The sequence below is a fragment of the Saccharomyces kudriavzevii genome (assembly GCF_947243775.1).
Source record: "Saccharomyces kudriavzevii IFO 1802 strain IFO1802 genome assembly, chromosome: 4".
In the NCBI taxonomy this organism is placed as follows: Eukaryota; Fungi; Ascomycota; class Saccharomycetes; order Saccharomycetales; family Saccharomycetaceae; genus Saccharomyces; species Saccharomyces kudriavzevii.
Window position 1 is genome coordinate 853,472 of NC_079275.1, and position 13,819 is coordinate 867,290.

At 40.0% G+C, this 13,819-nt stretch overlaps 5 protein-coding genes and 1 non-coding gene across 6 annotated transcripts; all 6 read left to right on the forward strand.

Moving 5' to 3' along the window:
• Positions 1-162: 162 nt before the first annotated feature.
• Positions 163-2,466, forward strand: MSS4 (1-phosphatidylinositol-4-phosphate 5-kinase; the record flags this gene model as incomplete). Its single annotated transcript, XM_056226987.1, has 1 exon — positions 163-2,466. The coding sequence occupies one exon, from the start codon at positions 163-165 to the stop codon at positions 2,464-2,466; it is 2,304 nt and encodes a 767-aa protein (XP_056086853.1).
• A 1,534-nt stretch (positions 2,467-4,000) lies between these two features.
• Positions 4,001-4,134, forward strand: Skdi_4.trna14I. Its single transcript has 2 exons — positions 4,001-4,037; positions 4,099-4,134. It is a non-coding gene; the product is annotated as a tRNA-Ile (tRNA).
• A 234-nt stretch (positions 4,135-4,368) lies between these two features.
• GCD6 (translation initiation factor eIF2B catalytic subunit epsilon) lies at positions 4,369-6,504 on the forward strand (the record flags this gene model as incomplete). Its single annotated transcript, XM_056226988.1, has 1 exon — positions 4,369-6,504. The coding sequence occupies one exon, from the start codon at positions 4,369-4,371 to the stop codon at positions 6,502-6,504; it is 2,136 nt and encodes a 711-aa protein (XP_056086854.1).
• A 378-nt stretch (positions 6,505-6,882) lies between these two features.
• TCP1 (chaperonin-containing T-complex alpha subunit TCP1) lies at positions 6,883-8,562 on the forward strand (the record flags this gene model as incomplete). Its single annotated transcript, XM_056226989.1, has 1 exon — positions 6,883-8,562. One exon carries the CDS (start codon positions 6,883-6,885, stop codon positions 8,560-8,562), a length of 1,680 nt encoding a protein of 559 aa, XP_056086855.1.
• Positions 8,563-9,412: 850 nt separating this feature from the next.
• UPC2 (Upc2p) lies at positions 9,413-12,154 on the forward strand (the record flags this gene model as incomplete). The annotated part of the gene is made up of 1 exon (XM_056226990.1): positions 9,413-12,154. The coding sequence occupies one exon, from the start codon at positions 9,413-9,415 to the stop codon at positions 12,152-12,154; it is 2,742 nt and encodes a 913-aa protein (XP_056086856.1).
• A 403-nt stretch (positions 12,155-12,557) lies between these two features.
• AHA1 (Aha1p) lies at positions 12,558-13,604 on the forward strand (the record flags this gene model as incomplete). Its single annotated transcript, XM_056226991.1, has 1 exon — positions 12,558-13,604. One exon carries the CDS (start codon positions 12,558-12,560, stop codon positions 13,602-13,604), a length of 1,047 nt encoding a protein of 348 aa, XP_056086857.1.
• Between the last annotated feature and the right edge of the window lie 215 nt (positions 13,605-13,819).

The following is a 13,819-nucleotide window of genomic DNA, read 5'->3' on the forward strand; positions in this document are numbered from 1 at the left end:
ACAAGCAAATACGGAGGAGAAATGAAGAAAAACAAGAACAAAAACAAAAGCAAAAACAAGAACTAGCACAATCATAAGCACAAGCAAAAAGGTACAGAGTCTGTTTACGCAACTGAGACTGTCACCATATATCGCTATTTTCCTACGAATACTTTCCAACTCATGTCAGTCTTGCGATCACAGCCTACTCCTGTTGTGCCGCTACATCTGATAACTTCTGCCAGTCGCAAAACAGAACAGAAGCCATCGTTATCGCACTCTGCAGAGATTGAGCGACATCAAGACCTTTCGGTGCCGAATTCGAACTCGAACCATCGAGTAACTAAAGATCATAACAACCATACTAGCTACCATTCTTCGTCGAATTCAGAGTCAAACATGGAAAGTCCTCGTTTGTCTGATGGTGAATCCTCAACTCCGACCTCTATTGAAGAGTTGAATCCGACGATAAACAATTCGAGGCTGGTGAAAAGAAACTACTCAATATCAATTGATCCTTTACGTAATAACAGTAACAACAATACGGATGATGACCGTCCAAACACGTTGACTTCACCAAAACCAAATCATAGTATTAGTAATTATAATAACGGCAAGGAAATCCAGAAGTATAGTTTCCCCGAAGATAAGGAGTCGAACGGTTGCTTAGACAATTCCAGTCTTGTTCAAACCGATTCGTACATCCAAGACTTGAATGATGATCACATTCTTCTAAACAAGCGTGTTTCAAGGCGGTCTTCCAGGATATCTGCGGTGACAGCGACGTCCACGACAATTAAGCAAAGAAGAAACACTCAGGATTCGAACTTGCCCAATATTCCCTTCCACGCTTCTAAGCACTCCCAGATACTACCTATGGATGATACAGATGTAATGAAATTGGCCAACGCAAATACCAGCATGAAGCCGAACTCCGCCACTAGAATCAACCATTCAATGACTTCGCTGCCCCTTCACCCCCTTCCACAGCCCTCCCAAAAGTCCAAGCAATATCATATGATATCTAAGTCGACCACTTCTTTGCCCCCTGAAAACGATCATTACTACCAACACACTCATAGCAATAATCATAATCACACCGTAACTGCTAACGCCACCACCACCACTACTACTACTACTACAAACACGGGTTTGAAAAGATCAGAATCCGCTACGGCAGAGATTAAAAAAATGAGACAGTCCCTATTGCACAAAAGAGAAATGAAAAGGAAAAGGAAGACTTTTCTAGTGGATGACGACCGTGTTTTGATCGGTAATAAAGTCAGTGAAGGTCACGTCAACTTCATAATAGCGTATAATATGCTTACTGGTATCCGCGTTGCCGTGTCACGTTGTTCTGGCATAATGAAACCTCTGACCCCGGCGGATTTTAGATTCACAAAAAAATTGGCTTTCGACTACCATGGCAATGAGTTGACTCCCTCTTCCCAATATGCCTTCAAATTCAAAGATTATTGTCCGGAAGTTTTCAGAGAGTTACGTGCATTATTTGGCCTAGATCCTGCCGATTATTTAGTTTCGTTAACCTCAAAATACATTTTGAGCGAATTGAACTCGCCCGGGAAGAGTGGTTCCTTTTTCTACTATTCAAGAGATTACAAATACATTATCAAGACAATTCATCATTCTGAGCATATTCATTTGAGAAAGCATATTCAAGAATACTATAATCATGTAAAGGATAACCCAAACACTCTAATTTGCCAATTTTATGGGTTGCATAGAGTGAAAATGCCCATATCATTTCAAAATAAAATCAAACATCGGAAAATCTACTTCTTAGTCATGAATAATCTATTCCCTCCACATTTAGACATTCATATCACTTATGATTTGAAGGGATCCACATGGGGTCGTTTTACCAAATTGGATAAAGAAAGATTGGCAAAAGACAGGTCCTATAGACCTGTGATGAAAGACTTGAACTGGCTCCAGGAAGGTCAAAAAATTAAATTCGGCCCATTGAAAAAAAAAACCTTCTTGACCCAACTGAAAAAAGATGTAGAACTGTTGGCCAAGTTGAATACAATGGATTATTCTCTGTTAATTGGAGTCCACGACATCACTAAAGCCAAAGAAGATGATTTACAACTGGCTGATACAGCATCCATTGAGGAGCAACCACAGGCACAAGCGCCCATGAGATCTGGAGCGGGTACGGTGGTACGACATTTTTTCAGAGAGTTTGAAGGTGGAATTCGCGCCTCTGATCAATTCAACAATGACGTGAATTTGATCTACTACGTGGGAATAATCGATTTTTTAACAAATTATTCCGTCCTGAAGAAATTAGAAACCTTTTGGAGGAGCTTGCGCCATGATACCAAATTGGTTAGTGCCATACCTCCAAGAGACTACGCTGATAGATTTTATGAATTCATAGAAGATTCTGTAGATTCTCTACCCCAAAAGAAAAACCAATCATCGTATAAAGACGATCCTGATCACAAAAGTTATAAAGACTGATCAGGCACGCAAACCAAGCTACCATCTACTAGTCTACTTTTAGTTTAGTCCAAATCAATTAACATAATTCTATCCTCTTTCCTCTAATTATAATAGTCTTTTTTATTGCCTTATTCGCCTGTCTGTTTACTATTCGAAACATAATTAATGGTTCGGAACCACGTCATTTTTTTCTTCTGAAAATGTGTGGCTAAGCGACCCAAGAGAAAATGGAAGGCCAAAAACCAGAAAATTTGATTGCAGTTGTACGAATTTTTCTGCGCGCTAATTGTCTGTTTACTTTTACTTTGCCTTCTGCTGTTTTTCCCTCGAGGCCAATGGGCGGAACTGCAACATTATATAAACTAAACTGCCAAAGCAAAAAATAAATACAGGCAAAAAAAGAGGTCCTCTCCCTGACACAGGCCGGTAGATTCAAAAACGATGAGCCAACAACAGGGTTACTACCAACAAGGTCCTCCACAACAGGGTTATTACCAACAAGGCCCACCACAGCAAGGCTATTACCAACAAGGCCCATCACAACAGGGCTACCCTCAGCAACAACCGGTCTACGTTCAACAGGGCCAACAAAAGGAAGAAAGCTGCATGAATAGCTGCTTAAAATGTTTGTGCTGCTGCTTCCTGATAGAATTGATATGCGATAACTAATTGTTCTGCTTATCAAAAGATCAATATCTTAGGCGGAAAGTTACATCTCCTCTCAGCTACGCTGCAAGAACTGTGTAATTACTCTTAGGCTTCACATATAGAACATATCAATACCATTATGATGACCAGTTGAATTTGGGAACAATTTCTGGCATTCCATTTTTGATAAAAGTTTTAAAAGTATTAGGTGTATAGGTTATGTTAGAGGTTTCCCTCACGGATTTGAATATCCACAGAAGGAAACCAACAATGTTACATAATGTTATAAACCTTCCTACCTTCGTTTTATATGTTGTCTTTCATTGATCCCATTACATTATCAATTTTTGACTTTCGACTTGCATAGAGTACTATGAAGAAATCGGCCTTGCCGGTCTTGCAATTCATGTCACTTCTTAAATACCGTGTGTGATAATGCTCTAGTAACACCAATATACAATCTCAATCTGTTGTACTAGCAATCATTGGAGGTTAGTTTGTTGCTGTTCCAACGCTAAAGTATACAATCGTTTATGTTTATAATTGTGCTCACAAGTAACTATTTTGATACTCTGAAACATTTCGACAGAATACCAACATCTACTGTGTATATATTTACATCTATGTTGATGTTCTCGCAGTTTTTGTAACGAATTTTAAGAATAAAAAATTGATTGAACACTGACTTGGAATACATATATATAAATATATAGGATTTGAATCGTCCCACTGAACTTACTGTAAATTCCTGGGAGAATCTACTATATTGTGCGTATTCAATATGGCCAATCGGTGTGTTGTATATACATATCTTCCATAATATAAAAAAGATCCACTGCTATTGATAGAGCATTTAAAATATCTACGGTATAAATTCATCTTAATTTACATCCCTTTCGAAAATGCTCGTGTAGCTCAGTGGTTAGAGCTTCGTGCTTATAGCAACATTCGGTTCTCCGAAGTTTCTGTGCCAAAGACCTTTCAAACAGGCCTTACAAAGCAACGCGACCGTCGTGGGTTCAAACCCCACCTCGAGCACTTTCTCTTTTTTATTGATCTTTTTTAAGGTTTCCCGTATGATATGAGTTAGTCAGACTCTATGGTCTTCGATATTTTTTTCAGAATAATCCTGCGAAGAGTTAGTTGAAAGCAGTTTAAGTTGATGCATGGTCCGGTCCATCTAGTGGCACTAGTTATAGAAGAACATTTTTTCAAAATCTCAAAATCTATTCTTTGTTAAGAGCTGAATAGAGTCCACTTATACGAGAAAAGATGGCTGCAAAGAAGGGACAAAAAAAGACTGGGCAAAACATCCATGGAAAGAACTCTGACATGGATGTTGAAGATCGTCTGCAAGCCGTCGTCTTGACGGATTCTTACGAAACCAGGTTTATGCCGCTGACAGCTGTCAAACCCAGATGTTTGTTACCACTGGCTAATGTACCACTCATTGAATACACTTTGGAGTTTTTGGCTAAAGCTGGCGTTCATGAAGTTTTTTTAATTTGCTCTTCTCATGCCAACCAAATCAATGACTATATCGAAAAGTCTAAATGGAACTTACCTTGGTCTCCATTCAAAATTACTACAATTATGTCTCCCGAAGCCAGATGTACCGGTGATGTCATGAGAGATCTAGATAATAGAGGAATTATTACTGGTGATTTTATTTTAGTCAGTGGTGACGTGGTGACGAACATCGACTTCAGCAAAATGCTGGAGTTCCATAAAAAAATGCATTCACAGGACAAAGATCATATCTCGACAATGTGCCTGAGCAAAGCCAATACTTATCCAAAAACAAGAACCATTGAACCTGCTGCATTTGTCTTAGATAAATCTACCAATAGATGTATTTATTACCAAGATCTACCACTACAAAGCTCTAGAGAAAAGACATCCATTCAAATTGACCCAGAATTGTTGGATAATGTGGATGAATTTGTCATAAGAAATGACTTGATTGATTGTAGGATCGATATTTGCACCTCCCACGTTCCTTTGATTTTTCAGGAGAACTTCGACTATCAATCACTAAGAGCAGACTTCGTCAAAGGTGTCATCTCGAGTGATATCTTGGGAAAACATATCTATGCCTACTTAACAGATGAGTATGCCGTAAGAGTTGAAAGTTGGCAGACATATGATACTATTTCTCAAGATTTCTTAGGAAGATGGTGTTATCCATTGGTCTTGGATTCTAACATACAAGACGACCAAACATACTCCTACGAATCGAGACACATATATAAAGAAAAGGATGTTGTTTTAGCGCAATCCTGTAAAATTGGTAAGTGTACCGCTATAGGGTCAGGAACTAAAATCGGAGAAGGTACTAAAATCGAAAATTCGGTAATTGGTAGAAACTGTCAAATTGGTGAAAACATTAGAATTAAGAATAGTTTTATTTGGGATAATTGCATCATTGAGAACAACAGTATCATTGATCATTCGTTAATCGCCTCCAACGCTACGTTAGGGACCGACGTACGCCTAAACGATGGTTGTATAATTGGTTTTAATGTGAAAATTGGTGATAACATGAATTTAGATAGAAACACCAAAATATCTGCAATTCCATTAAAAAGCACACTCTCAAGTATGTATGGAAATGATGATGATGAGGAGCCTGAAGACAGCGATGATCAAGTATTAGCCATCTCTGTAGTTGGAGAAAAGGGTGTTGGCTACATCTATGAAAGTGAGATTTCTGACGATGAAGATAGCTCCACCGAAACCTATAGGGAAGTAAACACTTTGAGTAACCAATTAGATGAGTTATATCTAAGTGATGATTCCATTTCTTCCACCACTAAAAAAACAAAGAAAAAGAGAACGATGTCTGTCAATAGTGTATATACAGACAGGGAAGAAATTGATTCAGAATTCGAGGAGGAAGATTTCGAAAAAGAAGGTATTGCCACAGTGGAACGTGCTATGGAAAATAACCATGATCTTGACACGGCCTTATTAGAATTAAATACATTGAGAATGAGTATGAACGTTACATACCATGAAGTGAGAATAGCAACAATAACTGCATTATTGAAAAGAGTTTACCATTTCATTGCAACCCAAACATTAGGTCCAAAAGATGCTGTGGCCAAAGTGTTCAGCCAGTGGGGGCTGCTATTTAAGAGACAAGCCTTCGATGAAGAAGAGTACGTTGATTTGATGAACATCATAATGGAGAAAATTGTAGAACAAAGTTTTGACAAACCGGATTTAATTCTATTCAGTGCGCTGGTTTCTCTATACGATAATGACATCATTGAAGAGGATTTGATCTATAAATGGTGGAGCAATGTTTCTGCTGATCCTCGTTATGATGAAGTCAAGAAATTGACGGTTAAATGGGTCGAATGGCTACAGAACGCCGATGAAGAATCTTCCTCAGAAGAGGAATAAAACTCAATGTAGTAATTTATAAAGTTGTATGTGGCTGTAGAATAGCCTTAATAAAAGAATATAATAAAAGAATATAATAAACACGAATTAAAACTACTCAATTACATTTTCCAAAAGCAAGGATATATTAATTTTTTTTGTTGGTCTTCACTGGAACTGCTGAAATAATCCCGATTTATTTTCTGATTTTTTTCACCACTTGCCGAAAGATCTCGCTCGTCTCAAGTGGCAAAGAATTGAGAAAAAAAAAACGACATGTGGTGGTAATATCATGAAGACTAAATAACTTAATAACTTAATAAGATAAACTACTGACAAAGGGCGAGCAAAAGAACGACAACAATCGATTCAAAGTTTCATATCTGTAATAATTTAGCGATGTCTCAATTATTTAATAATTCGCGCTCAGATACTTTGTTTCTAGGAGGTGAAAAAATAAGTGGTGATGATATTCGTAATCAAAACGTTCTAGCCACTATGGCTGTGGCAAATGTCGTCAAGTCATCTTTAGGTCCTGTTGGATTGGATAAAATGCTTGTTGATGACATTGGTGATTTCACTGTTACCAATGATGGTGCCACTATTTTATCTTTGTTAGATGTTCAACATCCAGCGGGAAAAATTTTAGTGGAGTTGGCTCAACAACAAGATAGAGAAATCGGTGATGGTACTACCAGTGTTGTTATTATTGCTTCCGAGTTGTTGAAAAGAGCTAACGAATTAGTGAAGAATAAGATTCACCCAACCACCATCATAACAGGTTTCAGGGTCGCATTGAGAGAGGCCATTCGGTTTATAAATGAAGTTCTTTCCACGAGCGTTGATACTCTTGGAAAAGAGACCCTAATCAATATTGCTAGGACCAGTATGTCTTCCAAGATCATTGGTTCTGATTCCGAATTTTTCAGCAATATGGTTGTAGATGCCCTTTTAGCTGTTAAGACACAAAATTCTAAAGGTGAAATCAAATATCCCGTAAAGGCTGTCAACGTTTTGAAAGCACATGGTAAGTCTGCCACTGAATCAGTATTGGTACCAGGTTATGCTTTAAATTGTACAGTTGCCTCTCAGGCAATGCCTAAACGTATTGCCGGTGGTAATGTCAAAATTGCATGTTTGGATTTGAACTTGCAGAAAGCTCGTATGGCAATGGGCGTACAAATCAACATTGATGATCCGGAACAACTAGAGCAAATCCGCAATCGTGAAGCTGGTATTGTTTTGGAAAGAGTAAAAAAAATCGTTGATGCTGGCGCTCAAGTTGTATTGACTACTAAAGGTATTGATGATTTGTGCTTAAAAAAATTTGTTGAGGCTAAAATCATGGCTGTAAGACGTTGTAAGAAGGAAGACCTGAGAAGAATTGCACGTGCTACAGGTGCCACTTTAGTGGGTTCAATGTCTAACTTGGAAGGTGAGGAAACTTTCGAGAGCAGTTATCTGGGCCTTTGTGATGAAGTTGTTCAAGCTAAATTCTCTGATGATGAATGTATCCTAATCAAGGGCACGTCTAAGCATTCTTCTTCTTCAATCGTTTTAAGAGGTGCCAACGATTATTCCCTAGATGAAATGGAACGTTCTCTACATGATTCTCTCTCTGTTGTTAAGAGAACGCTTGAAAGTGGAAATGTTGTGCCGGGTGGAGGTTGTGTTGAAGCGGCCTTGAACATTTACCTAGACAATTTTGCCACTACAGTTGGATCTCGTGAACAATTAGCTATTGCTGAGTTTGCAGCTGCATTATTGATCATTCCAAAAACCTTAGCAGTCAACGCTGCCAAGGATTCCAGTGAATTAGTTGCGAAATTGAGGTCTTACCATGCTGCGAGTCAAATGGCCAAACCAGAAGACATCAAGAGGAGAGGTTATAGAAACTACGGCCTGGATTTGATTCGGGGTAAAATTGTAGATGAAATTCATGCTGGTGTTCTTGAGCCTACCGTCAGCAAAGTTAAATCCTTAAAATCAGCATTGGAAGCCTGTGTAGCGATCTTAAGAATTGACACAATGATTACAGTGGATCCAGAGCCACCAAGAGAAGATCCACACGGTCATTGATTTTCACGTAATTTTTGACAAGATTTCTGTATCTGCATGTAAACTAATAAATCTATATAAATCTAATTATATTTTTCAAGCTATGTCGTTGTTTGAGTTTGAGCGCTAAATCTCTAAGTAATTGATAAGCATTCCCCATCTACATTTGATGTGCGAGGTGGCCTAATACGTAATAACGCGTATGCCAATAGAACTTCGTTGAGTGGTTTTCTTGCCCAGATGCGGAAGCAGGTCCCTACAAGCTATTGTCTTTGTTCGTAAACGAGCAGGAACCCTGTTAAGGGAAAAAGGTTAACGCTAGCGTTACATTTTGGTGAGGCGGCAGTAAAAAAAGAATGCGGAGAGTATTCCGTGAATTCAATTGTGTTTCCTACTAAGCCTGTTTCTAGACATGATCCCCAGGGTTAATATGTATTATAGTGGCTGTGTTTTACCGTCTATATGTGGCAGGTTAAATAAGGTTTTTTCCCAAGCTATTTTATCCCTAAACGAGCGCACCTTAGCCGGGTCGCGTCAAATTTTCACCCAACGAATATTATCCTATTGTTTTCAGAGGACGTGCTTGTGGAAATCTATATATGCGTCGTCCTGGCAGCAATAGTAGGTACAAGTTACCTGAAAGTCGCGATATAGAAGGTGGGCGTTCCTCTATTAAGGTCAGTTTTTTTTTTTCTTTCAGCCTTCAGTAGCGTAAACTTTCCTTTCTATTAGCGTTTTTTTTTAACACAACTAAATTAGCGAGTTCTTGAGGTTACAGGAGCTGGCGTTTTCAATTTGATCTCATATAGAAAATTCGAATCGACGCATAATATCGAATAAAGGTGTAACATCACGATTTTTGGTTTGAAGCATGAGCGAAGTCAGTATACACAACCACAGGAAGGCAGTGACGAAGCCTAGAAGAAGGGAGAAAGTCATCGAATTGATCGAAGTGGATGGTAAGAAGGTAAGTACGACATCGACAGGTAAACGTAAATTTCATAACAAGTCAAAAAATGGGTGCGACAACTGTAAAAGAAGAAGAGTAAAATGCGATGAAGGTAAACCAGCCTGCAAGAAGTGTACCAATATGAAGTTGGAGTGCCTATATACTCCAATCCATTTGCGAAAAGGCAGGGGTGCAACTGTGGTAAAGTATGTTACTAGAAAGGCTGATGGCAGCGTCGAGCCCGAGTCTTCAATCGATTTGCCAGATGTGGTCAAGAAGGAGCAGACACCTTTTAATGACGTCTCGTCAGCAGTGAAGGCTTCGGAATCATCGAATGATTCGTTTCCATCCAGTGCATCTACAACCAAAAGTGAGAGTGAAGAAAAGTCATCTGCCCCTATAGAAGATAAAAACAACATGACTCCTTTAAGTATGGGTCTGCAGAGTACCATCAATAAGAAAGATATGATGAATAATTTTTTTTCTCAAAGTGGCACTATTGGTTTTGGTTCACCTGAAAGGTTAACCTCAGGTATTGATGGGTTACTTCTACCACCGTTGCCTTCTGGAAATATGGGCCCTTTTCAACAGCAGCCTCAGCAGCAGCAGCAGCCCCAACCTCAACCGCAGCCACAAGCGCAACCAGGAAGTGGAACTCCAAATGAAAGGTATGGTTCGTTTGATCTCGCGGGTAGTCCTGCATTACAATCAACAGGAATGAGTTTATCAAACAGTTTAAGTGGAATGTTACTATGCAATAGAATTCCTTCAAGTCAAAACTACACTCAACAGCAGCTGCAGTATCAATTACACCAACAGCTGCAACTGCAACAGCATCAGCAAGTCCAGTTGCAACAATATCAACAACTACGTCAAGAACAACATCAACAAGTCCAACAACAACAACAGGAACAACTTCAGCAATATCAACAACAATTTCTACAACAGCAGCAGCAGCAAGTCCTACTTCAGCAGGAGCAGCAACCTAATGACCAGGAAGGAGCTATTCGGGAGGAAAGGAGCAAGAAAGTAAAGGGAGAGCCTTTGCAACCGCACACGGGTGAAACAACTTTAAACAGCGACGCTGCTACACTACAAGCTGATGCATTATCCCAGTTAAGCAAGATGGGGCTAAGTTTGAAATCTCTAAGCACATTTCCAACAGCGGGTATTGGCGGTGTTTCTTATGATTTTCAGGAATTGTTGGGCATAAAATTGCCGATGAATAACGGTAATTCAAGAGCTGCAAAGGTTAGCAACGCAGAGGAAGCGCTGGCTAATATGCAAGAGCATCATGAACGGGCAGCAGCCTCTGTTAAAGGAAATGATGGCGAACTGTCCGACACGAAAAGCCCAATACCATCGAGTGACGGACAAAGAGGACGGAGCAATATGATGGAATCACAAGGGCCTAGTGCAGTTTCAACAATAGCGCCTATTTCAATAATTGAAAGAAACATAAGCGGCGATGGTAACCTCTCTCCGTCGACACCCAATGTGGTACTGGGCGGCAGACAAGGAATGCAACGTTCCATGGGTTCCCTAGGAAATTTGACAAAAGTGGCCTTGGAGAACAACGGTGCAACAATGGGTATACAGACATCACAAGCAGGGAATGAAGATCAAAACTCACAGCAAGGTCTGTCTTCAAAAATTAATGACGAGGACCGGAATTCCATTTCCGTTGGCACTAGTAGTATCGTCAAGCTTCTAGATCTTTCCACCAAGGGCAATCTGAACCTGATAGACATGAAATTATTCTATCACTATTGTAAAAAAGTCTGGCCCACAATCACAGCGGCAAAAGTTTCTGGACCCGAAATATGGAGAGACTATATACCAGAATTGGCCTTTGACTATCCATTTCTAATGCATGCTTTGTTGGCATTCAGTGCTACACATCTTTCAAGGACTGAAACAGGACTAGAACAATACGTTTCATCTCATCGTTTAGATGCCTTAAGACTATTAAGAGAGGCTGTCCTGGATATTTCTGAGAGTAACACCGATGCACTAGTTGCCAGTGCCTTAATATTAATTATGGACTCCCTGGCAAATGCTAGCGGCGGTGGTACAGTAGGCAACCAAAGTCTGAACAGCATGTCGCCAAGCGCTTGGATCTTCCATGTTAAAGGAGCAGCAACGATTTTAACCGCTGTGTGGCCATTAAGTGAAAGGTCGAAATTTCATAACATTATATCCGTTGATCTCAGCGACTTGGGCGATGTCATCAACCCCGACGTTGGAGCAATCACGGAATTGGTATGTTTTGATGAAAGCATTGCGGATTTGTACCCTGTCGGCTTAGATTCACCGTACTTGATAACATTAGCTTATCTAGATAAACTACACCGAGAAAAAAACCAAGGTGACTTTATTCTACGGGTATTTACATTCCCAGCCTTACTAGACAAAACATTCCTTGCATTATTGATGACAGGTGACTTAGGCGCGATGAGGATTATGAGGTCATATTATAAATTACTTCGAGGGTTTGCTACGGAAGTCAAGGATAAAGTCTGGTTTCTCGAAGGAGTTACGCAAGTGTTGCCCCAAGATGTTGATGAATACAGTGGAGGTGGTGGTATGCATATGATGCTGGATTTCCTCGGTGGCGGTTTACCATCGATGACAACGACGAACTTTTCAGATTTCTCATTATGATAGAAGGGAGTCCAGCTGACCAGAAATTCAAGTACAGAATCCAAAAAAAAATAAAAAACATCCAAAATTCAAAAAAAAATACATATATGGAAAAGGGACATTATGTTACCCAGTTCACAATGGAATTTTCTAGAAGGAAAATATAGAGGTTTCGCGGGAAAAGCAAGGTGGATCCTAGATGTCCGCTTATTGTATTTTAAGTGGGAAAATCAACATGTTAGCAGTTGTATTATATAATAGTAGCTTTTTTTTTTTTATAAAAATTTTCATTAGGAGAATTCTAGGTACGAGAAGGATTGCAGATTTTTGAAAGTCCTCATAAAAAAAAAAAGACGACCAACAAGGCTCTTTTACTTCCTTCAGTGTTATTACTAATTATACATAATAGCAAGAGTACATCAAGATGGTTGTTAATAATCCAAACAATTGGCACTGGGTCGACAAGAACTGTATTGGATGGGCCAGAGAGTATTTGAAAGAGAAACTGGTCGGAGTGGAGGCCGGTTCAACGAAAGATAAGAAGTATGCCAAAATTAAATCTGTCTCATCCATCGAAGGTGACTGTGAAGTCAACCAGCGTAAGGGGAAAGTCATATCTTTGTTTGATCTAAAACTCACCCTGTTGATAGAGGGTCATGTCGATTCCAAGGACGGATCGACATTGCCATTCGAAGGTAGCATTAACATTCCCGAAGTCGCTTTTGATAGCGAAGCCTCGAGCTACCAGTTTGAGATATCTATCTTCAAGGAAACTAGCGAACTGAATGAGGTCAAGCCGCTGATCAGATCGGAGTTATTACCCAAATTGAGACAGCTCTTCCAGCAATTCGGCAAAGATTTACTGGCCACCCACGGTAATGACATCCAAGTGCCGGAATCTCAAGTGAAATCCGACTACACCAGAAGCAACCAACAAAACAGCCTCAGCGAGATCAGGGGGCCCGCTTCAAAGCCAGAAAAAAAAAAATCTTCCCCCGCCACAGCTGTAGCAGCCTCCAATGCCAACAAAGTCACTCAAAAAGGAAGCGGCAACAGTACATCAATCTATTTGGAACCCACATTCAACGTGCCATCCTGTGAGCTGTATGAAACACTACTTGATAAACAGCGCATACTGGCCTGGAGCAGATCAGCGCAGTTTTTCAACAGTGGGCCCAAATTAGAGGTCAGCGAGATGTTCGAGCTGTTTGGCGGTAACGTCATTAGCGAGCTCGTGTCTTGTGAAAAGGACAAGAAATTGGTGTTCCGCTGGAAACTCAAAGACTGGCCTGCGGCTTTCAATTCCACCATCGAAATGACTTTCCACGAATCGCAGGAATTTCATGAAACCAAGCTTCAAGTCAAGTGGACTGGCATACCCGTGGGCGAAGAAGACCGTGTGCGCGGAAACTTTGAAGAATACTACGTGCGTTCCATCAAAGTGACCTTTGGCTTCGGTGCCGTACTATGAGACATATCAATTACATGTCAAGAATATACGCGTACATATTTACATACTACTGTAGTACTGTAATGTAGAACCACTGTGTAATTCTGTACGACGGACGCGCGGCTCCGCTCACCCGTCCGTCGTTCTCTTATGCGATCCCGGCGCCGATGTGACTCCTCCCGCAATTTACTATCAGGAAAAAAAAGAAAACTGGAGTTTTAAGTCCTACTGGAGTG